The 25,594-nt window shown below is 34.9% G+C and overlaps 1 protein-coding gene across 1 annotated transcript; it reads left to right on the plus strand.

Moving 5' to 3' along the window:
* The first annotated feature begins 752 nt into the window (after positions 1-752).
* On the plus strand, positions 753-17,341 carry LOC117922834 (gamma-soluble NSF attachment protein). Its single transcript, XM_034841018.1, has 9 exons — positions 753-869; positions 3,144-3,211; positions 3,380-3,464; positions 3,543-3,701; positions 4,227-4,364; positions 4,969-5,047; positions 12,276-12,355; positions 16,004-16,133; positions 17,075-17,341. Exons 1-9 carry the CDS (start codon positions 826-828, stop codon positions 17,177-17,179), a joined length of 888 nt encoding a protein of 295 aa, XP_034696909.1. The 5' UTR covers positions 753-825; the 3' UTR covers positions 17,180-17,341.
* The last annotated feature ends 8,253 nt before the right edge of the window (positions 17,342-25,594 follow it).

Genomic DNA, 25,594 nt, shown 5'->3' on the forward strand with positions numbered 1-25,594 from the left:
AAGAACTATCCGATTCACTTGGTTCATCGATCCAACCACTAGTTCAAGTGGTTCAAGATCGATCCAATAGGTGAATGGTTCAAAAGGGTGAATCGGGTCGAAAAGGCCACTAATTAACAATCGAATCAAGTAGTCAAGTTTAATTTTCAAAACATTGGTGAAATGAATTTGAAATCAAATATAAAAAATAATTTATTAACTTTAAATCATTTTTTTTCTTTTTATATTTGGTTGTACTATGAAAAATAAAAAATATTAATATTAGTTAAAAAAAATAGGTATTTTCAAATTATTTACTCTTATATACAAAAGTTAAATAAATAGAATGAGTTTAAAATAATATATAAAAATAATTTATTAACTTTAATTTATTTTTTATTTTATTTCAATTTTTCTTTTCTTCTATTTTTTCTTTTCTTTTACCTTTTATTTCTATTTTCTTTCCTTTACATTTTCTCTCCATTTTTCCAACAATCAAACATATTCTTAAGAAAATGGAAATATTTATATCATATGGGTTGTTTCTGGAGACCATCCTTTTATTATTATTACTATTACGATTATTATTATTATTTCAAATCATTCCATTTGATTACCTTTGACCCTTAAAAATGAAATTAATAAATAATAATCACCTGTGTGCCTCTGTAGTTGAAAATACCATAGCATCAAGACGTGGCGAGATTTCATTTGATAATAGCGGGATTGCAACAGATGAAAAGAACAACGCCGCATGAGATGACCCCAACCCAAATGAGAAGAGTGCGTTGAGCTCTCAAGTCTGGCCTGTAAGAAGCAGAGGAAGAAAGCTCCAACTATTCTTCAATGGGTTCCGATCCCGAAAAGCTCATCATCAAAGCCGATAAGTTGTTAGTGTCTTTCTCTCCATGCATTTCGTAGACTTTCCACTCCGTTTGGTTTCCGAGAAAGCAATGAAAAAGAAAACAACACGAAATTTTGAATCTTACGGTTCTCTGTTTTATTTTATTTGATTTTGGTTTTTAGGGAACTTAAATTAGCTGCTTCTCCAATTCAATATTTTTGAGAAATCTGAAGATTCAATATTTTGATTTCTTTCCTTTTCCTTTATTTCTCTGCTAAATGGAGAATTAGCATATGAAGATTTAATTCTTCTTTGTTTACTTGGAGTTTCTTGTGAGCTTTTGCCTATTTGTACTTATATAATCCGATATGGGGTACTTCAAAATTTTGAAATATCTGAATTTTTAGTTGTAAGAATGATGGCTTATTTTAGGGAACAAGTCTGATGATTTAGATCATTGATAATCACTACCAACGTTATAGATCATATTATTGCGTATGTTAGCAGATATTCAATGTATTAAAAAGATCTGGATTTTGTAATTTTTTAGATAATTAAATTCAACCAAATTATTGATTTCTGTCAATAAGAGAGAGTAGGCAAATAAGATGTAGATCTTTTGATACGCAGTTGATATATAAAATATGTAGTGTAGATGATGAATCATAATGTTGGGTGTTCATGTTAATTGCCTCAAGTTATTGGCAATATTTAATAACTCTGATAAGTTACCACTTATGTGCAATTTGTATAAATTTAAGAAATGTTATGAGTTTGGAAAGTACATGCCTATGCGACCTGTAACTTTGACAGCATTGTGCTCTAAATTTGTGGATTCAGTAAAAACATTTGATGATCATTTGGAATTTAAGAAGTGAAGGAATGATACTCTAAGTTTGGGATGCAATGGACAGGTTGGCCTAACCTAACTTGACAAAATTTCGGTGGGATGGGATAATCCTTTTTAGTACTTGTGTTGGCCTTGGGTTGAGTTCTTTCAACCCAAACTTAATTAGGGTTGAATTCGGGCAAATTGAGACTAAGATGAATCCAATTTAATATTTTTTAACAATACTTATAATTTATATTATTTGATATACTAATATTCATTTTACATATTTTCATTTAATTTTAAAGAAAAATGTCAAATTTTAAATATATAATGTGATATTTCATTTTACTAGAAATAAAACTAAACTTATGTATAATTCTTCTTGTTGTTTTGAACATTGTCTCAATTATTATATAAATTTTGGCATAAGAGAAAAAAGTTGAAAAGAACATTACGGGTCGATTCAATCCAACCCAACCCAATTTTTTTTCATATAACTAAATCAACCTGGTCCTAACCCAAGCTTGGAAAAATAAGGCTGGATTGATTTTGGATTGAAAATCTTGGTTAGAAGTTGGATTAGGTTGGGTTCTAACTAAATGTTCCTTAGTTTGGGTTAGCCCCATATAAGCCACAAACTAGACCTAACCTATTGAGTTGCAACCTATTCTAGGGTTCTTGGATATATAACCTATATACGCTTGTTAATGAGTATAGTTTTCACTTTGAAGCAGTACAAACTTGCATGTTCATGTTCATTAAGTGATATTCTTATCTCCAAATGTATTGTTTGTATTAGCAATTTTTAATTTGGTTTCTAATTTTCATGTTTTAGTAACAATTTTTTTTATGCAATTAAAAAGTTTTATGATATCGATATTTTATGAATATTTTTTAAGATATTACCATTTTGATTGTACTGCATGACCACTAATGCCAAATACCTCTTGATTAACAAGTTCCTATTAGTTACATAAAATGAAATTACATCCACCTTTTGAGAGCCAAAAATCAGATGGAAAAAAATCTTTAGCATTGTTTGCACTTCATGAGTACTGGAATTTTTTTTTAAAAGAAAATGGTTATACTTATATCTTTCTTAGAAATGTTGACCAAATGAAAGATAACAACTAACAAGAGCATCAACTGCCCATAATTATGGAATTTTTTTTTATTTTTTTTTAATTATATGTGATCGTATTGAAATATATCCTAAATTAAGATAGAGCTGAAAGATAAATGCAAAACATGCAATGTTTATTCTTCAAAAGGCAATTGACCATGTTGTAATATGCATGTATCATTTATTTTCTGTTCTTCATGAAGAAGAGGAAACTCCTTATACATCCAAAGAATTACCTAAACTCCTTTTATATCCAAAGATTACATACATTATACATGTCAAATGTGTCACCCCTGTGTTTTCTTTTTTTTTTTTTCCTCTTTCTTTTGATGAAGTATTGATTACTTCTGCTTCCATTCTCTTAGAACAAAACTCAGTCTTACAAGGTGGAGTGCTGATTGGAGGGGTGCCACTCTCCTGTATGAGCAGGCTGGTGGGTGATTTTTCTCTGCTCTAGTAGATTTAATTTTTATATCTTATAATATAGTAGCAAATATTAAGCCATATAATGATTACTGAAACCTGAAAAGAAATTGAAAGAAGACTGGTCATGATGGGCTTCATGTGGATTTTTCTTAAACCTTTGCTTTTTCTGTTGTAGCTGTTGGGTTTAGGCTTGCCAAAGATTATGAGAAAGCAAAAGTAGCATTTGAGAAAGCTTCAAAAGGACAAGAGATGCTTTCTTCGTATCCTCATCTTTGACTGATGCTAATCTCGTTATCTGGATTTATATGTTAGTTTGTTGTCCTTCACTAGCTTACCAGGCAATGGGATGCTGCTAAGCATATGGAGTCTGCTGCAGCTCTAGCAAAGGAACTAAATAACTGGGGTGAAGTTGCTGATTTTTATAGACGGGCATCAGAGTTATACACTGAATGTGGTAGATCACAACCTGCATCAGATGCTCTGGCAAAGGGTGCTCGGTATGCACATGGTTTATATTTTTATTATCGTAACTTATTTCATTCCTTAGTGGTTCTGTAGATTTACTATTTTCTATAGAAGCTTAGTCACATAGCACTCATTGATTCTGAACACCTCTGTGTTCACACGGTGAAACATTAAGAGAGTATTTTTCATTTTGCATGAATCTAGATTTCTCTATTTGATTTCTTTTTCAAATTTTTTTCCTGTATAATTCTGACAGTGTAATGGGGCATCATGCACAGTTCCACTTAGAGAACAGATCAGACACTCTTAATGACCCAAATATGGGATGATTCGTTTGTATGTTCAAAATATATGAAAAGTACAAGGAACCACTCAATTTCCACGGAGCATAATAAACATGCCATGGGAGTTTGACAATATAGCTTCTTGATACCCCCATTTTTTGGTTGCTTTCTTAGTACCCTTCTTTTTCCTTGATCAGCTTTGATTACCTTCCTCATTGTTTAGTTGTCTGGAGAACAATAGAAGTGATTTGTTTATTTGTTTTATTCTTTTAGTGCTCTGGAAGATGCTGCCCCTGATGAAGCTATACAACTCTACACAGATGCTTGCACTATTCTTGAAGAGGATGGCAAAGAACATATGGCATTTGATCTGTATCGTGCTGCTACAAGTGTTTATATAAAGCTGGAGAAGTAAGGAATTTCCTTTTTTCTTACAACTGAGATACTCTGTAGATGTACTTGTTAAGGTCTCAGGTTAACTTTCCGTCTATGTGATTGAGATGAATGTGAATCCTCACGAATTAATATTTATCTGTTTCTTCTGTAAATGAGCTTTATGAAATTTATAATACTAATAAATAGTTTGTGGCCTCATTTAGTTTTTTATATGCAAATCTTATTTGGTGCACTCTGGGAATAGAACCTCACATGTCTATATGTAAAACAGAAACTCCAAACTAGAGTTGACTTCAAGGTCTTGTTGGTTACCAAAAGCTTTTAATATTTAATCCTTTGCACTCTACACTGGGTCAACCAAGTCAAGAGACTATGGTTGTTGCAACTGACACATGAATCGGCCATCAAATGGTTCCTTGGACAGTCCAGTTCTGTTAGCCATGCTTGTTAATGTCACATCTGTGCTAGTGAAATACATCAGCACCACCATCAAATGTTGATTAAATCCTTAGCTTACATGTAGATCTATGTTAATCTGTGAGATTTTTATTTGTATGCCTGGTTGAACCTTTTAATGGTTTGGAAATTTTAAGTGGTTTCATACTTTCATTGCTTGCAGATATGCAGATGCTGCAACCTTTCTACTGAGGTGGGGCCTAGCAGCTGATAAGTGCAAAGCTACCCATAGCCAGTTTAAGGTGTGAAAGTTATCATTTTGGTATTCTATCCTTTATAGCTCTATGCAATCTGTTTAATCATGAGTATCTATTGGAAGTTCAACTTTCATTTTTGTTTTCTCTTGTTGCCAAAGGAGTATATTGCATTATGTAAACTCTTCCTACAATCCTCACAGTAAACATGTCTCACTAGTAAGAAAAGGGGGGAATTCACATTGTTTAATTTCTTCCCCTTAATTTCCTTTTCTAATCTCAATTAAAGTTTAGTGAAATTTTTATAAATAAAAAAACATTGAAGTTCCAAATGCAATAAAATAATCATAAAATTGCATAAAATAATTATAAAAATGGCAAAGTTCCATTGGCAAAAGTTGTCATTGGAAGCCTTGCTAAACCTAGGACATATCCTTTAGATTGGTTGCCCCAAAATTAATGAAATAAAACCTTGAGATGTTGGACACCAATGTTTGATAAGCAAACTTAACAGAAAAGTAAAGAGGAAAATGAAATGAGAGGTTTCTCATATTAAAGAGAATGAAAAAAGCCGTAGGCAATAATGCAAATTTATTCTTCAGGAGCCAAAAGGATCTCCTTCTTGGAAGCCAGGAGTTAATACACCTCCAAAAAAGTCATTTAGAGTGGCTGCTCATCTAAACTATCTACTTTGTTGTTGAAATTTGGCATTCAAAGTTAGGGTTTTAATTTAGGAAAGTATTTTAGGAATAAAAAAGGAGAGATCATTTAGGATGATTCAGTTTCCTAATTTTAGGAGAGAATCAAGCTAGATTGATATTTTCTTATTCAGTCATTTGTGTATATATATGTGTATGGTGTGTACCTAAAGAATCAATAAAGGAATTCAGAAATTCTTCATGGTATCAAAGCCAGTTTTCCGAAACCTTAATCCCTTCTGGCCACCTCTTATTCAGGCCATCATTCATTCCGGCCAAATCTCTCTGGCCATCTCTCAATCTGGTCATCTCTCTCTCTGGCCATCTCTCATTCCGGTCATCAGTCCCTGTTCTCAGAGCCAAGGGAGAAAACGCTTTCCGGTCGGTCGAATCGTCGTCAGAAAACATTCACCGCCGGCGACTTTTCCGACAAACTTTTCCGGCGACGGTTTTTTTCACACCGCAAGGAGCGCCTGGAGGAGATCTCCAACTTTTCCCAAAGCACCGGAGCCATAAAACCATCCACGCACAGCCCACGTGTGTTTTTCCGGCCGGCGACTGCATCTCACGCGCCGGCGCGTGAGCCACTTTCCGACGACGCGCTTCCTACTCCAGGCTCACCTGACGCTGACCAGCCACCCTTCGTACCTGTTTCTGCCATCCGAGCCCTGCACGTGCCTCTTTTGGGGTTCTTTTGCCTCCACGGGCCCTCCGATCAGTTTTTCCGACGTCCTCCGGCTATTTTTTCTCAACTCCAATCCCTGCACGTGCCTTTGGAAGTGTTCTACCTTTCCGGTCCATGACAAAATACGGAATGGCATCATCACAAGTATCTAGCGTCACTTCACCAGAATCAGGGGGCAGATCTGAAATTCCAAAGCTTGGTGGCAGTGATTCCTCTCCTACTCTCATCACAGGACACAAATTAAATGGCCATAACTATTTACAGTGGTCACAATCTGTGTTCCTGTTCATTTGCGGTAAAGGAAAGGATGAGTACCTCACTGGAGAAGCAGCCATGCCAGAAACTACAGAACCGGGTTTCAGGAAGTGGAAGATTGAAAACAGCATGATCATGTCATGGCTTATCAATTCCATGAACAATGACATAGGTGAAAATTTCTTGCTGTTTGGGACTGCAAAGGACATATGGGATGCAGCCAAAGAAACTTACTCAAGTTCTGAAAATACTTCAGAACTTTTTCAGGTTGAATCAGCCCTACATGACTTCCGCCAAGGAGAGCAGACAGTTACTCAGTATTACAACACACTCACAAGGTATTGGCAGCACCTTGACTTATTCGAGACTCACTCATGGAAATGTTCTGATGATGCAGCAACATACAGGAAAATTGTGGAACAAAAGAGACTGTTCAAGTTTTTCCTAGGACTAAACAGGGAATTGGATGATGTTAGAGGCCGAATCATGGGCATTAAACCCCTGCCAAGTCTCAGGGAGGCTTTTTCAGAGGTTAGGCGTGAAGAAAGTAGAAAGAAAGTGATGATGGGATCCAAAGAGCAACCTGCCCCAACATTGGATGCCTCTGCCCTTGCTGCTCAGTCATTTAATAGTAGTGGTGGAGATCGTCAGAAACGGGATAGGCCTTGGTGTGATTATTGTAAGAAATCAGGCCATTATAAGGAGACTTGCTGGAAGCTTCATGGCAAACCGGCTGATTGGAAACCAAAGTCACGATTTGACAGAGATGGCAGAGCACACGTGGCTGCCAACTCTGAGAGCACATCTGTTCCCGAGCCGAGTCCATTCAACAAAGAGCAGACGGAGATGCTACAGAAACTATTAAGCCAAGTTGGCAGTGGCAGTACTACCGGAGTAACCTTCACTGCTAATCGAGGAGGAATGAAGCCGTGGATAGTGGACACTGGTGCTTCTGATCACATGACAGGAGATGCTGCCATTCTTCAAAATTACAAGCCAAGTAATGGTCATTCATCCGTCCATATTGCTGATGGTTCAAAGTCAAAAATTGCCGGGACAGGTTCTATAAAACTTACCAAAGACTTATATCTTGACTCTGTCCTCCATGTTCCAAACTTGGATTGTAATCTTTTGTCCATTAGCAAATTGGCCCGTGATCTCTAATGTGTTACTAAATTTTATCCAAACTCGTGTGTTTTTCAAGACTTGAAATCGGGGAAGAGGATTGGCAGTGCTGAACTGTGTTCCGGGCTCTACCTCCTCTCATGTGGCCAATTCTCAAACCAAGTCTCTCAAGCAAGTTGCGTACAGTCTCAGAGTATGTTAGAGTCTTTCAATTCTATGTCAAATTCTAAGGTCAATAAAGATAGTGAGATTATAATGTTACACTATCGCCTTGGTCATCCTAGCTTTGTTTACCTTGCAAAATTGTTTCCCAAATTATTTATCAATAAATATCCAGCATCTTATCACTGTGAAATTTGTCAGTTTGCAAAACATACTCGAACAGTATATCCTCAAATCCTATACAAACCTTCGACTGTTTTCTCTCTAGTACATAGTGATGTGTGGGGTCCCTCCCGGATAAAAAATATTTCTGGCACTCCATGGTTTGTGACATTCGTTGATGATCATACACGGGTAACATGGGTTTTCCTTATGAAAGAAAAGTCAAAGGTCGGGCACATTTTTCAAACCTTCAATCTTATGGTTCAAAATCAATTCAATTCCAAAATTCAAGTCCTCAAGTCAGATAATGCAAAGGAATACTTTACTAGTAGTCTCAGTACTTATCTTCAAAATCACGGCATTATCCACATAAGTTCTTGCGTTGACACCCCACAACAAAATGGGGTGGCTGAACGCAAAAATAGACATCTCTTGGAGGTTGCCCGGTGCCTTATGTTTTCCTCTAATGTTCCAAACTATTTATGGGGGGAAGCTATTCTCACAGCTACCTATTTGATTAACCGTATGCCATCCAGAGTGCTTACCTTTCAATCCCCACGTCAACTTTTCTTAAAACAATTTCCTCACACCCGTGCAGCCTTTTCTGATTTACCACTCAAAGTATTTGGTTGCACGGCATTCGTTCATGTGTATCCTCAAAATCGTAGCAAATTTGCTCCTCGAGCCAATAAGTGCATTTTCCTAGGGTATTCTCCAACCCAAAAAGGGTACAAATGCTATTCTCCAACCAACAAAAGATTTTACACCACCATGGACGTCTCTTTCTTTGAACATGTCTTCTTCTATCCCAAATCTCATGTTCAGGGGGAGAGCATGAATGAACATCAAGATTGGGAGTCTCTTCTTGAGGGTGTACCTTCTTTTCACTCAGAGTCACCAAATCCTTCCCAATTCGCACCCACTGTGTTGTCCATACCCATGCCGTCATCAGTCCAGCCAGCCCAACACACAAATGTTCCTTCTCCTGTGACCATCCAGTCTCCCATGCCTATTCAACCTATAGCCCCACAACTTGCTAATGAGAACTTACAAGTTTACATCAGGAGGAGGAAAAGACAGGAATTAGAGCACGGATCACAGTCAACATGTGGCCAATATATTGACTCCAATTTAAGTCTTCCTGAAGAGGACATAGGTGAGGATAGGGCTGGAGAGGTGTTAATTCCCAGCATTGATGATTCTACTCTGCCGATTGCATTGAGGAAGGGTGTTAGGAGATGTACAGATCATCCAATTGGGAATTATGTTACATATGAAGGGCTATCACCATCTTACAGAGCATTTGCTACTTCTCTTGATGATACTCAGGTTCCCAACACAATACAAGAGGCATTCAAAATTTCAAAATGGAAGAAGGCAGTACAAGATGAGATTGATGCACTTGAGAAGAATGGGACGTGGACTATCACAGATTTGCCGGTTGGGAAGAGGCCTATGGGGTGCAAGTGGATTTTCACCATAAAATACAAAGCAGATGGATCAGTCGAGAGATTCAAGGCTCGTTTGGTAGCTAGAGGGTTTACACAATCCTATGGGATAGACTATCAGGAGACTTTTGCTCCTGTTGCAAAACTGAACACTATCAGGATTCTTCTCTCATTGGCTGTCAATCAAGATTGGTGCTTGCAACAACTGGACATAAAAAATGCGTTTCTAAATGGTGACCTAGAAGAGGAAGTCTACATGGAAATACCACCTGGTTTCGAAGGAAGTATGGCAAAGAATCAGGTTTGCAAACTCCAAAAATCCTTGTACAGCCTTAAACAATCTCCTCGAGCCTGGTTTGATAGATTCACAAAAGCAGTCTTGAAGCTGGGCTATAAACAAGGTCAGGCTGATCATACTCTATTTGTCAAGAAGTCTCATGCCGGGAAAATGGCCTTATTGATAGTCTATGTTGATGATATTATTCTATCTGGGAATGATATGGAGGAATTACAGAATTTGAAGAAGTATTTGTCAGAAGAGTTTGAAGTTAAAGACCTTGGAAATTTGAAATATTTCCTTGGTATGGAAGTGGCTAGATCAAGGAAGGGAATTGTAGTCTCTCAAAGAAAATACATACTCGATCTTCTTAAGGAGACCGGTATGCTTGGATGCAAACCAATTGATACTCTTATGGATAGTCAGAAGAAACTTGGTATCGAGAAAGAAAGTACACCAGTAGACAGGGGGAGATATCGGCGGCTCGTCGGGCGCTTGATTTATCTCTCACACACTCGGCCAGATATTGGCTTTGCAGTGAGTGCTGTAAGTCAATTCATGCATAGCCCCACTGAGGAACACATGGAAGCAGTCTACAGGATTCTTAGATATTTAAAAATGACACCAGGGAAAGGTCTATTCTTCAGAAAGTCAGAGAACCGTGACACTGAAATATACTCAGATGCGGATTGGGCAGGAAACATCATTGACAGGCGGTCCACTTCTGGATATTGTTCTTTTGTCTGGGGAAATCTTGTTACTTGGAGGAGTAAGAAGCAATCAGTTGTAGCCAGAAGTAGTGCAGAAGCTGAGTACAGAGCTCTTGCACAGGGAATCTGTGAAGGGATTTGGATAAAAAGGGTTCTTAGTGAACTGGGACAAACGAGTTCATCTCCAATTCTGATGATGTGTGATAATCAGGCAGCTATAAGCATAGCAAAAAACCCCGTGCATCATGACAGGACCAAGCACATTGAGATTGACAGGCACTTCATCACAGAGAAGGTGACTAGTGAGACGGTTAAATTGAACTATGTTCCTACCAAGCACCAAACCGCAGACATCCTCACCAAAGCTTTACCTAGGCCTAACTTCGAAGACTTAACTTGCAAGCTGGGATTATATGATATATATTCTCCAGCTTGAGGGGGAGTGTTGAAATTTGGCATTCAAAGTTAGGGTTTTAATTTAGGAAAGTATTTTAGGAATAAAAAAGGAGAGATCATTTAGGATGATTCAGTTTCCTAATTTTAGGAGAGAATCAAGCTAGATTGATATTTTCTTATTCAGTCATTTGTGTATATATATGTGTATGGTGTGTACCTAAAGAATCAATAAAGGAATTCAGAAATTCTTCATAGTTGCAACTTGGGGCTGAAACATAGGAAACTCCACCTAACTTGATAAATCAATAGCTTCGTCAGAACTTTGTTTGAACCACTTGAGAACATTAGGAGTGATTGAAATGAAACCATGCAAGCTGATTCTTTAGGCTCCCCACAATCTGCATGTGTAGTATCTCTCATGGCATACCCCTTTGAGAAGACAAGAACTGCAATGCAATGCAGTCTCTCAGGATACCACATACTCCTGCTTCAATTGGATTCCTAATGCAGCGCCACTTGCAGTAGAACTCCATCATGTTTTAAGATGGAGACAATGAAAGGCTAACAATTCAGAAGCATTATGGGGTTGGGGGTGGGTCTATCCACAATTTGCCAATCTCTTTGAATGCTTGTGGGCTAACACTTTCCCATTGTAGAAATAAATAAGAAAATTGAAGGATTGATTACCTTAGAGAAAATTGCTCTTGCTGCAGTATTCTCTGCTCTGAAGTTTTCTCCATCCTCCCCATACTGGTATTGTTTTTCTTTTCCCTGCCTTGTTGGATACATAATATAGGCATCAAATGCCAACCCCTTACTTTTGTCTATAACTATATTATATATCAACTTTTTGGAGGTAACTATGTTAGGCTCTCCTCCTATCATGACAGGCACAGACACTATATGTGTCTTCTTACATAGATTTCAACTGTTTGGTTGCATAACACAAATCATAATGCCATCTCTGTACATGATTTAAAGTACAATTTTATCAGGAATTGAAGGCTTTCCTATCTGGCCAACTTTCTATTGTAATATTTCTAATAGTGATCAGAATCAATTGGTTTATGTTTATGCAACACTGACAAGGACCCAAGTTGTTTAGTTTGTCTCTGATTACAAACAGCCTTTCAGCAACCTCTTTTGTTGTTTTGCAGCAACAACTGGAATCCAATATGAGTCTTAAAGATTTATTGCTAACTGCATAAATGCGTTTGATGTTAAGATCTCATTTTCCCCTATTAAGGAACAAAGAAGAAAAAGATAATATTTGTTTATTTTTCACTTTGCTTTCTTGTTTTTTATGTTCAGGATTTTGCAGAATGAAAATTTTCCAAACTTATCTTGGTTGTATTCAGGCATATCTTAGTGCTATTGTCGTGTACCTCTATGCCCATGACTTCAAGGAAGCGGAGAAGTGCTACAATGATTGTTCTCAGTAAGTTGAAAATTTTCAAAAGTAAATTGTACGTCATTACATATTGAATTGTTTTTGGCTCTCATAATTAACTACATGCAAACATTTTAAATTAAAACACCCCAACAAGTTTGAACTCTCGCTAAGTTATTTTTCCTTCTGGATCTGAGGGTATTAGCCGTTAGGTAATGCTTCTATATCATTTTCTGAAATGCATGACCCTTGAGATTTGAATTAGTACTCTTCCAGTTTCCAGCAGTTTCTCCAAAGCTCCTCAATGGGGGAATCCTCTTTAGCAATCAGCTCCTTTTCTTCCATGCAATTTTGGCTTCCTGCTATCTTTTCTTAGTGCCCTTGGCAATGACCAGGACAAAATTTAATGAGCAAAAGACTTAGTTCAGAATTTGGGGATATACTCAAATCTTGCTTTACTCTTTTACAAACACAATGAAATGTGTGCTTTTTTAGATTTCTCTTTCGAATTTTCGTTTCTATACCTTTGTATGCTGGTGACCATACAGCTGGTGAATTTCATGGCATATGCTTCTCAGGTATCTCCTTGCATGAGACTTGTGTCAAATTGGCTGACATTTCTTGACATGTGCTCAAATGCTCTCATGGGGTGGCATTCCTGATGGAGTTCAGAAGGGTTAGATCTGAATATGCTAATAAGCTCAGAGCCTCAGTGATAGGAAACTTGAACCTAATTCCAAATTGTCAATTCTGACATTACTGAATTCAATTCTCTAGTTTGGGATTGGGTTTCCATTAGTTTTCAAGGGATCTAAAGGTTTGCTTTGATGTTTATGAGTGCCACATCCATGGTACCTAGGATTGCCCCATTGATTGACTTGGCAACTGTTGACTTTGATTTGGTCAACAACAGGGGGGAAGAATTGTAGCTGTCCTATTCCAAGTTGTGAGCACAAGCATGACTCATGTTTGCACTGGCTTAGTCATAGATTTACAATATGAATGAGGCTTGCAGCTGTAGGTTGCCAAGGCCTGTGATGCTTATTAGAATATTTAAGGATAACAGAAAAGAGAGGGAGTTTTATTAAGAACATATTAGTTTTTATTTTGGGTGATTCCTAATTGTGTTTTTTTCTTTTCACTTGAGATATCTTGGTAGATAATTGTAGCGGTTGAATAAGGAGAAGAATTTGTTGGCAATTTTTTCATTTTCTTTTTAAAGGAAGAAGAGAGAAGAAAAATGGGCTTTTATGAGGATATTTAGGGATAGAAAAAAGAATTATAGAAAAACATAAGCGAGTTACCATTGTGAAGTTGTCAAATTGAAATTTATATCAATATAGTTTTACCAAATTCTAAAATAATGATTTCATGAGTAGTTTAAAATAGAGACAATAATGTAAAATTGAAAAGATAAAGCTTCATTTGGATACTCTTTATTTTTTTGTTTTTAAAATAAAAGCTTCTATATAAAAAAATAGAAACTATTATACAAAAGCCTAGATTATGTTATGTCCTCAAAAAGTACTTTCAAAACTTTTAAAATTTGAAGTAGAAATTTAGTTTTAATATCTCAATTTTTTTAATCAATTTTTAGAAACCATTATATTTTCATTGTAATCCTTATAGAGTTCTTGTATTTTATGTAGAAGTTACTATTGTTTTTTGTTTGTAAAAACAGGAAATAGGAAGTGTATCCAAACAAACACTAAATTATCTCAATCTTTCAGCTAATTTTGAATAATAAAATAGAATCAGTCAAAGATCAATATCCCAAACTCAAATTATCTCAATAGTCAAAGATCAATATTATAAACTCTTTCCAACAATTTCTGTTTTCTCAACTTTATTGCCTAATTTTACTGCACTAAGAACTACTTCAACTTTTATTATCTCATATCCAAGTACCTACACTTGTTAATGATATCCTCTTAAGTTGAGTCCTAGTATCTAAAGTTTGGAGATGTGAAGTATCAGACACCTAGAAATATAACATAATTCAAGGCTATAGGCTCTATAACATGCTAATCTCAGAAAATTTCATTAGTTCTAGGCCACAGCTGAATTTGTTTGCACAATCCAAATTTCAATACGAGGTTATTCTAAGGTTAGACCATTTTATAGACTAGTTGGATTCCTCTCAATTACAAAAACTAGGCTACAAGGTTAGATTAGATATTGTTCACACTTGGGGCAAACACAAGGAAAAGAAAAATCAGAATAAAGGCCCCTAATACCTAACACCTGCTGAACAAAAAACTTGAAGTAAACCAAGTTGGAAACCCTAATAAAGGAAGAAAATTCTTAACAAACTCTACAAAGGAGGAACCTCCTCTCTTAGCTAAACTATGATTCTCTTGATTTCCTAACTGTGCTTCCACATAAAAGAGTACCCCATTTCTTTTGACGAGTCCATAATCCCAGATACTTCCATTCAATATGCATTCACAACTGTCTTTGACCTTAAGACACCCACAAGATAACAATAATTGAGCCCCTCCTACACTATGACTTCCCATTCCTATTAAATCTACCTATTTAAGGCTTGCTAGAAGTACTAATACCTTTGTAGCCAAATCAATACTAAGTGGCTTAGAGAAAGCCTAAAGAATCTCGCCTCATGATCTCTTAATGAGCTTCAAATTATCCTACACTCCTCCCTTATTTCCAAGTATTCTCATAAAAATCTACTTTTTAGCAAATTCTTCTATTTCTACAAATCAATCAACAATTCGATAAGAACCTATACCTCTCTACCCTTATTTCTAAGTATTCTCATAAAAATCTACTCTTTAGCAAATCCTTCGCTCTCTGCAAATCAATCAACACTTTGATAAACACCTATACCTCTCTTCCCTTTTATCCCTTAATATTCTTTTAAAATGGTAACTATCTACTATAGGTAATTGAAAAAGGAAAAAATTTAAAATCAAATACTTGTAATTGAAACAAAATAAGTGCATTTGGCAATGATCCCAAATTTGCTCCACTGTCATTGTACATAAACAATGGTACTATGAATGAAGTTGAAGAGTTTACACATTGCAAGGCTTAAGTACCCATATGGCAAATTATCCATAAAAGCAGATTACTATCAAGCTTAAGGCATCTTATTGGTGGAGTCACTCACTAAGTACTATTAATGTGTTTCTTTTGAATGGATGAACAAATCATTCTTGAATTGTGGAAGCAATGCTAAAGCAGATTACTCTCTCTCTTCTCTCTCTCTCTCTCTCCCTCTCTCCCTCTCTCCCTCTCTCCCTCTCTCTCACTCACTCACTCACACACACACACACACACACATGTTTATATACCTGCAGTTTTATTCCCTAATCACAATGATTTCAGTTGTTAAATAATTTGATATAGGATTTAAAACCTAGATCTCACTTTTTCTCATGATTAAATTCATACACTAAGTCATTTCCTAATCACATTACTTCAGTATTTTAATCATTTGATGTAAGATATAAAACATAGATAAGAGGCAAATGTTAGAGAAAGCAAAAGCTCATTAGTTTTTTTGTATGATACTCGCTGCAAAACAATTCAATTTTCCACTATTCTATAAATCTCTGAAAACTAAACATGAAAAGGTATTAATAAAACCTAGTAATTATTTCCCTTCTGCTGTCAGATTTTATCTAAAAGGGGATACATGGGAATTTAGATACTACTTTATGCTACTTTTTGCAGGATTGATGCTTTTCTGAGTAGTGATCAGGGTCGTTGTGCTAGTAAACTTCTTTCTGCTTATGCTGAGGGTGACATTGAAGAAATCAAACGTGTGGCTCAGTCAAGCACTATTTCAAATCTTGACCATATGGTATGTCCTTTGGTCCATTTGCACCACGTTAACTCTTGGGAAATGCAGAATTTTATGTTTAATACAATGATGATCTGATTTTTAATGTGCCACATTGTGAACACATGGATAGGGTCTCCCTCAATGAACCTAAGCCACAGAAATTGAGTTACCAGATACAAACATGACTGGATCAATAGGTGTAGTACACCTTGTGCAATGGAATTGTTGAATTTGAATCACAACTAATTAAAATGATAATAAGTGATGGATCTGAAACCATGTATTTATTATATTTGGAGTCAGAGAGGAGAAATAACATGAGGAGATATCTTTCATGTGACACATTAATCTGTTGGATGGATTTGAGGTGATCCTCTATTATAAAGCAACTGCCTCCTACTCATCAATCTCATTTGTTGGTCTTTTGTCTCAAATTCTTGACCTTTTCAAAATTTGATCTACGTCTTTACAATTACAATATTTTCTTTTCTTCTTTTGAACATGTTGAATCCATATTCAATAGGTTCCACATCAGTGTTTTGCATGCTAGACCTAACTTTTTTATTCCATTTCCCCTGCTTTGAATTAAAGAGACCACTACTCTTCTATTCAGATTGAAGCCCCCTTGTGCTTCAACTTTATTTGCAGAATCTGGCAGTTTGTCCCACATAACTGATTATTTTGATTTTAGTGGGGGTAGGGCCAGTAGAACAAAATGCAGTTTGACTTTGGAATTCAAATTCTTAATGAGCTCCCAGTCATCTCCTCTGCTTAGTCGCAGTTCTTACCAATGTGAAATTGAATTAACTGATTGTTGGAATTTTCCAAATGTGCAACTCCTTTTTTCTTAAATCAGCTTTGAGGTTTTGGAATCTCTTCTGCCTTCTAATTTTATGGTGACCCACTTGTAATTTCTCCCATTGTTGTCTTCTATGTAATTTCAATTTACTTGACTGCAGATCATCAGGCTTGCAAGGAAACTACCGACAGGGGATGTAAGTGCAATGAAGGCTAATGCAGGCAACGAACAAGAAGAGCCACTCGATGAGGATGACCTCACTTAGTTTCTCCTCTCAATCCTTTTCCCAGATATGTGGATATCAATATGTTTGGCTATTGCTACTTGCTAAAGTTGTTTCATTCTATATACATATATGCCTTGGGTCATTGTTCAGTTTACTCATGAATACAAAGGTGATTGTTTTATAGATAAAACTTCAACAGAAGAACCTCTAAGTTTTGGCTGATGGATACCAGAACAACCTTCTCAGTTGTCATGGGCCATTGGCCAAATAAAAAATAAATAAATAAAAGAAAAAGGAAAACTTCCTCCCAAATGGAAGCTTAATGGGTTTGCTTTTCACTCTGCAGTTTGAGCTGTAGTGGCTCTGTTTTCGGATTACAAGAGAACACAACCTTACCATAATGTGTATTTTTATTGGCTGTCTTATCATCCAAACAAAGCCTTTCCTTCAAACTGCTCATGCCCATTAGGGTTTCAGGGTCTACAGAAGTGGTTTCCAACTTAAGGTTTTCCCACGAGATGGTAAATAAATAGTGCTCTACAACGAAGACACTTAGTTGTGATTTATACCACTGCAAAAAATTAGTGTTTTTGTGGCTATTCTTTCGTCACGGACAATGCGAGGCCATGACCATAGTTCTTATATGTAAGTTTCAAACAAAACAAGAAAAAAGAAAAAAGAAAAAAAGAAGCAAGGCAAGGGTTACCATCGATGTTTTTTGTCATGATTTTGGAAAAACCATGAGTGGATTGGATTGTGGGAAGGATTTTGGTCACAATTTGTGTAGACTGGGACTATATCTTTGTTGAGGGCCATTGGTCAAGGTTTTGGAACTACTATGGGCTATGACAACAATATCTGACTTTGGGTCATGGTTTTTGGACCAGACGTGAATAAAAGTAACATCCATTTATAAATTTATTATCATTTTGACTATTAATTTTTGGTCACCATATGTATAAAAGTATGACTATATGGCTGCTCAGAATGCTTGTGATCACAAGCTTTACAACAATTGTCACTAAAGCTATTACATTCAATTCAGGTTTTGGTCATATATGTCTACAAATCGTGCCCATATTGCTTTTGGGGGGTTTTCAGCCACTTTGTTTATGATCAAAAGGAGTAAATTGAAATATTTCCTATAATTTAGCTTTGAATTTGGCCATACTTTGTTTAAGACCAGTGAGTAATATAGATGTAAATCCTATATTACTTGGTTATAAAAATCGTATATATCAACTTTATTATCGTGCATATAAATTTTTTTTATAATATATCATCATTATCAAGTCAATGAGAAAGAAAGTAAGAAACAAAAGCATGATTGTCACTAGTTTTTCTCCTAAAAAAGTCTCATATTTCCTTAAGAAAGATAGTGCCTCTTAAAGGGCATCTTCCATTTACACAACAACTAAAGCCAAGACCAAAAGAAAGTCAGTGTCCAAATATCACAAGTATTTGAGATAAAGACATGTATGTACTATTGGGATACTCTTAAATCATAAGTGCATGCCTTCTAGCGACCTAAGGATACCATATCTAGTCGTAATGAAAGATGAAAAACAAAAAAGTATATTAGATGTTCAAAAATTTTACTTTTGATTGAATTGTTCCTAAATCAAATTCCACTTGATGAAGAAGGTCTCAACCACCTTGAGATCTTCCACTCAATCACTCTTTCTTTGAGCATTGACACTTGTATAGAGTGGCTACATAATTTTCTTGAAAGAGAAAGATGAGGCTCTTTAGAAAACAATGGTCAAGTGTGTCTAACCCTAAACCCCTAGGAGGGTTTATATAGACTTCCTTGTGGGTGTAAATGACTTGGGCTCGAGTCATTTCATCTAGTTCATGATTGACTTCCATAATTGAGTCAATAATACAATATTGTTTTACACTTCTTCAATTAATAGCTCCACCACTTATAGTGAACATAAACCCAAAGGTAGACTTGTGAGAGTCTCGATCAAACTAAAAGTTTGAATCCATGAACCCAATGGGTATTACGAGGACTCACTCAAGTTGTGGTCATGCAAGTTCTTCCTAAGTTGCACAAGAGGCATCTTCTTCTGTTGACCCGACCTCTCGAGAGTGGTAGGATTCCATGGCCCTCATCCATCAGAGATTGGATTCTTAAGATCTTCAACTTCGAGAGATTATGGGATAACTCAACTACATCATCTCCTGGATCCACACTTAGTGCGCTTCGAGCTCTACCCCTTCACCACCACTTGACACTTAGTTGTTTATGTTAGTTATCTTTATGTACTTTTGTTGATTTGGATTCTTTTAATATTGCATATCTATTTATCCAAAATCATGGTTTTATATGTATATGATGTTCACATTTCTCCTTATTTTTTATGTGTTCCCTCATATTTATAATTCAATTGCTTTGCCATTTTTGTAACAAAAAGAGGGAGATCATTGAATATTTAATTCACTTAAAAGGGGGATATATATATAGGGGGAGATTGGGTGAGCTTAGACATAAAGAAACTCCTTAATTAAAGGGGAGTTAATATTTTTGAATTCTTTATTCATACATTTATTAAGGGAATTTAAATTGAAATATTAGAGGAAATTAAACGAAGACATTGGAGAAAACCAAATCAATTGATGAAAACATTACTTAGATAGTTTAGAGAGACACCTAACATGGATGTTTCCTATAAGATATTGATGTTTGAATTGAATATCTCTCTAAAACTATTATGAGTAATAGAAACTTCTTTTCATGGTTTTCATTGCCTATTTTCTGGTTGGAGATAGACATTTAGGCATTATTGTTGATCTATTGTGTCTTATCAAACTTCCATTATGTTTGGTTGATTTGCATACATATATATTCCTCTTGAACTTTGCTCTGTACCTTGGTGTCATTACAAAAAATCTATTCATTTTTCATGCTTTCATATATATCAAACAAAGTCTCCAACTATCATGTTTTGTTGCTTTGATCATATTTTATCCTACACATTGTTTTACTTTTGGTATAGTTTTTCTGTATGCATGTGGGTTATAGGGTTGGAAGATAAGTACTACAAAGTGAGCCAAAACATTCCTTTAGTTTATTTTTAATTGAGCATTAATATGTATTATGTAAACTACTTTATGAGAGTTTGAGTGGGTTTATGTAACAATGTTTTGTCACAAAATTGCCAAAGGGGGAGATTGCTAGGATAGTAAGTCTTGTATAGTTGTTGGCAATTTTGCTCTTTCTTATGTTTGGCCATAGAAGTCTTTTTTAGATAGTGACTTGCTCTCTATTGAAGATTAAGGGTTATTGTTTGCCCAACCGAGAAGTCACAAGTACGTCTAAAGAGGTTTGACTTGTGGCAAATTAGGCTTTGTTGAGGTATTGAGAGAATCGGTTTTTGTTTTGAACTTAAAATAATTTAAAATTGGATTTTTAAATTGAGTAGGATTGCTCAAGCGGCTTGGAGTGCTCAAGCAAGCCTCACCGCTTAAGCACTCAAGGCGCTCAAGTGGTCCGTGAGTTGGCTCAAGCGATCATGCAATTTTTGTCAAGATTTTCACACAATTTCAATTAAGAAACTTTCCAAAACCGAGACTTTTGGGGTTTTTGCCTATAAATGCCTTCTTATTAACCCTTAAAGGGTTAAGAGATTGTAAAGATTTTTTGAGATTGGTTAGAAATCTCATATTATTCTCTAATGAGGGTTTATTAGAGAGAGCCTAAAGTACTACACCATTCCTTATCTCTCATTCAAGGATTGATTCTTTGAATCTTGGGTTGAAAACTATTGTCCCTTCAGAGTGATTGAAGGATCTACTAGGAAGCAAGAGGAGGTTGTTGCATCAAGGACTTGAATTAAGTTGTAGGTATTGAAAAGTAAGTCCTTAAGGAAAAACAGTTAAGTAAATATGTGTAACTTGATTTCGAATAGTGGATTTAGATTAATGGTCTTAGACTTCGTGGTTTTTTATCTCCACAATTGTGGGGGTTTTCCACGTAAAAATCTTGTGTCTCATTGCATATCTTTATTTTCTTTCTTACATTCTGATTGTTGATATTTTCTTGATTGATTGGTTAGTTTGTTATTGAGATTGTTAAGGTGGTTAAGATTGTTATCCCTAACATCTCTCAAGTTGTCTTTTGGATATTAAAAATTATATTATTTTATCTATAACTAATCATAGAGTTTCAATTAAACATAAAAATCATATTTTTATAAGTAAAGAATTTGTATATAACTTTTTTTGGATATGCTAGATATACCCACTATTTCAAAGGGTAAAATAAAATTTTGGGTATAACATATAAATATTTATTGAAATTTTTTTAATAATCCATTCACCTCTATCCCCCTTAGGTGTTCTTTATTGGACTTTTGGTGGTTTTTTAGACTATAAGATAAACAATAAAGTAAATAATGATATAGAATAGAGAGCACTAGAAAATAGTCCCACAATGCACAAGATTTTATGGATCCAAAAGTATAGAGTTATGTCATTCCCATTACTTCTAGTACACCAATACCTCATCATAATGGGAGGTTTGTATCCCACAAATTTTGATGAAGCAATAAGCAATGTTGGTGCTTAAACTTGGCAAGTTGCTATAAAAGAATAGTTAGAATCCTTGTGTTGTACCATAGTCTGGGATCTTGTATGAGCACCTTAAAGGATAAAACTCGTAGGTGTGAGTTGGTTTACAAGATGAGGAAAATAATAGATGAAAAGTTTGAAAATTGTATAGTTTGAAACCTTGTTTTGACTATAGGAAGGTTTTTTACTAGTAGTCATACTTAAACCCATTGTAGTACTCTTATCCGTTATGATATATCTCATTTATGAGACATGACAATAGGATATCAAGATAAAGTTCTTAAATGATTATCTTGAAGTTAGCATCTATATGATGCAACTAGACAATTTCATAGCAAAGGGTCGCCTTATGTGTATAAGAAGGTGAAGGGAAGTGTATTGGTGCTTTAAGATATTATAGGTAGATGACAATCTACTTATTATGAATGATGTAGAGCTATTTTCATCAATCAAGATCAATTTGTCTACTTAATTTTAGATATCAAGAATAGAAAAAGTGTGTTATGTTAAGCCTCCTACATAAAAGAACATTTGGTTGAATGCATGATATAAGAATCTAAGAAAGGTTTGCTACCCTTTAGCTTTGGAGTTTTCTTTTCTCAAGATAGGTGTCCTTGGACATCTAAGAAGAGAAATCACATCAAGGCAGTACCTTATGCTTTTACAATACATAACCTTATGCATGTGATGTTATGTGTTAGATAATATATTTGCTTTATTGTAGGTATGGTGAGTAGAAATCAATCAAATCTAGATCCAAAACACTAGATAACTACCAAACATATACTTAAGTATTTGATTAGAATAAGGGATTATGGGCTTATGTTCTAAAGTGTTGAGATAGTTCAGAGGGGTGACATAATGATTAAAAATGTACTTTCTATAAGCAACCTAGCAGATCCCTTCACCAAGACATTGACGAAGAGAGTTTTTTATAGTCACAAGGATAACACAGGTGTTGGATGAGTATCTAGTATGCTTTGATAACATTATGCTTTGAGGGCTGGTGCAAGAATGTTAGGATAAAACCTTTAAAAGCATGACATGATAGAACAGATTTGAAATTCATTATTTATTTAATGATATTTCAGTTTTACTTTTATCTATCTTTATTTCATACATTATACTTTACGAGCATTTTGGCCTAGTATTTCTTGCATTGTATATGACTAGGGTGCATTAGGAATTGTATGAAAAATCTAAGTCATGGGTTCCTTGTAAGTAGATGAATTGTTCACCATCGGTTTGTGGACTTAAGCAATCCATTTGAGACTATAGTGCATCATCTCCCAATTGGAGTGATGGTTAGTCTAAGCTATTAAGATGAAGTTATCATGGTGAGTGCATTAGTGTGTTTGGTTACACATTAGATAAGATATATGATGAATCATGACATAAGGTTATTAGGTAGTCATGACTTCACTAAACTACTATATTGTATTGTTTTTCAACCTTAAGAGAATATTGAGTTTGTGTCAAAGTTAATAGTGGTTTTGACCTATAGGTGAGATCCTAAAGCGATCATATATTCCCTATAGATTAGGTTACTATTGATGGAAGTTGATAGCCTCCACCTTCTATGATATCTCTACCATCTTTATGCTTAGACTTAAGGAAGAGTCCTCGGGTCGAAGATTGTTGTGTTTATGAGATCTTCTATGGTTTTTAGAGTTTTCTATATCGATGGGAATTGATCTGAGAATGTCCAGATCATAGGTATGATACTATTCTTTGGATCTATGGTATTTAATTGGTTTTAAATGTCATCTATTTCTACTACCACAAATTTAGAGAAACCTAGGATAGGATTACATGCATCTTAATGGTTCAAGGCCTAGGAACAAAGTAATTTGGGATTCCCAACAAAGGTCATTGTTGATAAAGGCTAATGGTAATAGATGTTTTCAATAGAAATACCATGAAATCTCATTACATTGAGACAATGTGTTCCCTTGGGTAATCCAAAGGACATATGATCTAGAAAAATATGACCATAATATTTCCTTCAATGAAAATTTGACATATGTTCCTTGGAGTTGGAGAATATCAATTGATCACATAATAGGTGGATTTATAACTTAAGGATTGAAGAGGTAATCTTGATAGGTGATAACATTACCCTGTTATAGATACCAATTCATATGAAGTTCTCTCAGCTTTGAAAGGGAAGAAAAATATAAATAAATATTAGGAGATCTTCAAAAGTTTCAAGCAAGTGAAGGTGAATATCCCTTTACTTGATATGGTGAAGTAGGTCATTCTTTATGCCAAGTATCTCAAAGACCTTTACAAAGTGAAGAGAGTAATTTCAGTAAATAAGAAAGCATTCCTTACAAGCAAATTAGTGTTGTCATCGAATGTAATACTCTTATAAAGTATAAAGATTTGAGTTGCCTCATTATCTCCATCATGATTAGAGAATTTTTTTGTGGAAAAATCTCTGCTAGACTTAGAAGCAAGTGTCCATCTCCTACCCTAATTTGTGTTTAAGCAATTAGACTTGAGAGAGTTGAAGAAAACAAGCATTACTCTATCATTAACTTATTGCTCAATGAAAAAACAAAAAGGATTAGTTAAAGATGTACTCATTCAAGTAGATAAGTTTACTATCTAGTGGATTTTGTGCTATTTGACATAGAACCAACCCAAAAGCATGCTTTCGATTCCAATTATCTTAGGAAAGCCATTCCTAGCCACAACCAACACCCTTATAAATTATATGAATGGTAATTTTAGATTCTAATAATCTTTTTTCTCTTTTGTAGAAACCATCTATTTATATGTGAGATCATTTCACGTGGCTTATGAACATATGGCAACCTCTCATAGGATTTAGTTTTGGAATCACATGAAGTTCAAATGGGTTGTAATTAAATTCATCATGTCAACAACTATAATTGAAAAGTTTCTTATCAAAGCTTCTAGAATCTCTTCCGTTTTTTCTTCTTTATTATTATTATTATTTAATGAGTTAAGACATTTGGAACGATTTTGTTGAAGCTATACATGATTCCTCAAAATGCTCATTTTTATGGGATTGATTATTCCATAGAAATGATTTGATTGTCGTCAAGAAATCTTTTGAAGTAAAAGATACAACCTAAAATATCCTTCCTAAGTGATTAGAGTAGCCTGAGAATGTTTAATTACATTTAGTCTACTTCTTTAAATCATAATTTCAAACTTTAATTTTTCCCAACATATTTTATTATTCTTAGCCCTTCCTTCACAAAAGATTAATATTTCTCAGCCTTTCTTTCATGAAAGATTAATCTTCCTTAACATTTTCTTTCTAGTATGATTGATTGTCCACTTGCACTTTGATTGCTCTTCTTATCAAATTGTTATATATTCTTTGTTTTGATCTTCCAATTTATGATCCAAGCTTTCCAAAGCCTTCAATATACCTAAGATAACTCTATAAATTTAATATTAAGATCTTTATAACTCAAAAAGATTAAATAGAATAATTTTGAGTTTTGACTTCAAATACGCCAACATAAAACTAAGTAAAAAGGACACTTTAAATCTCCCAACTTGCAAAAGTCCTAGCTTATATTTACAATCTCCCCCTTTGATAATTTGAAGATAAAATACAATAGAAAAGATATGCATTGAATTATGAAAGATATTTAAGGGATTAGTAATGAATTATTAATATTCCATCATGCAGAGTTGCACAAAAACACCAAAGCACACTAAACAAGGCAATAGTGCAATGCATGAATTCCTCAAAATTTTAGAGCTTATTTGATAATTATTTTTGAAAATAATGCTAAAAAATAGTTTTTGAGAATAGTTTTAAAAAATGTTCTTTGATTTTTGTAAAATAAAAATTTGTTTGGAAACCTAAAATGTTTTTAATTTGTTTTTAATATT

The sequence above is a fragment of the Vitis riparia genome, chromosome 10 (genome assembly GCF_004353265.1).
Source record: "Vitis riparia cultivar Riparia Gloire de Montpellier isolate 1030 chromosome 10, EGFV_Vit.rip_1.0, whole genome shotgun sequence".
Classification (NCBI taxonomy): Eukaryota; Viridiplantae; Streptophyta; class Magnoliopsida; order Vitales; family Vitaceae; genus Vitis; species Vitis riparia.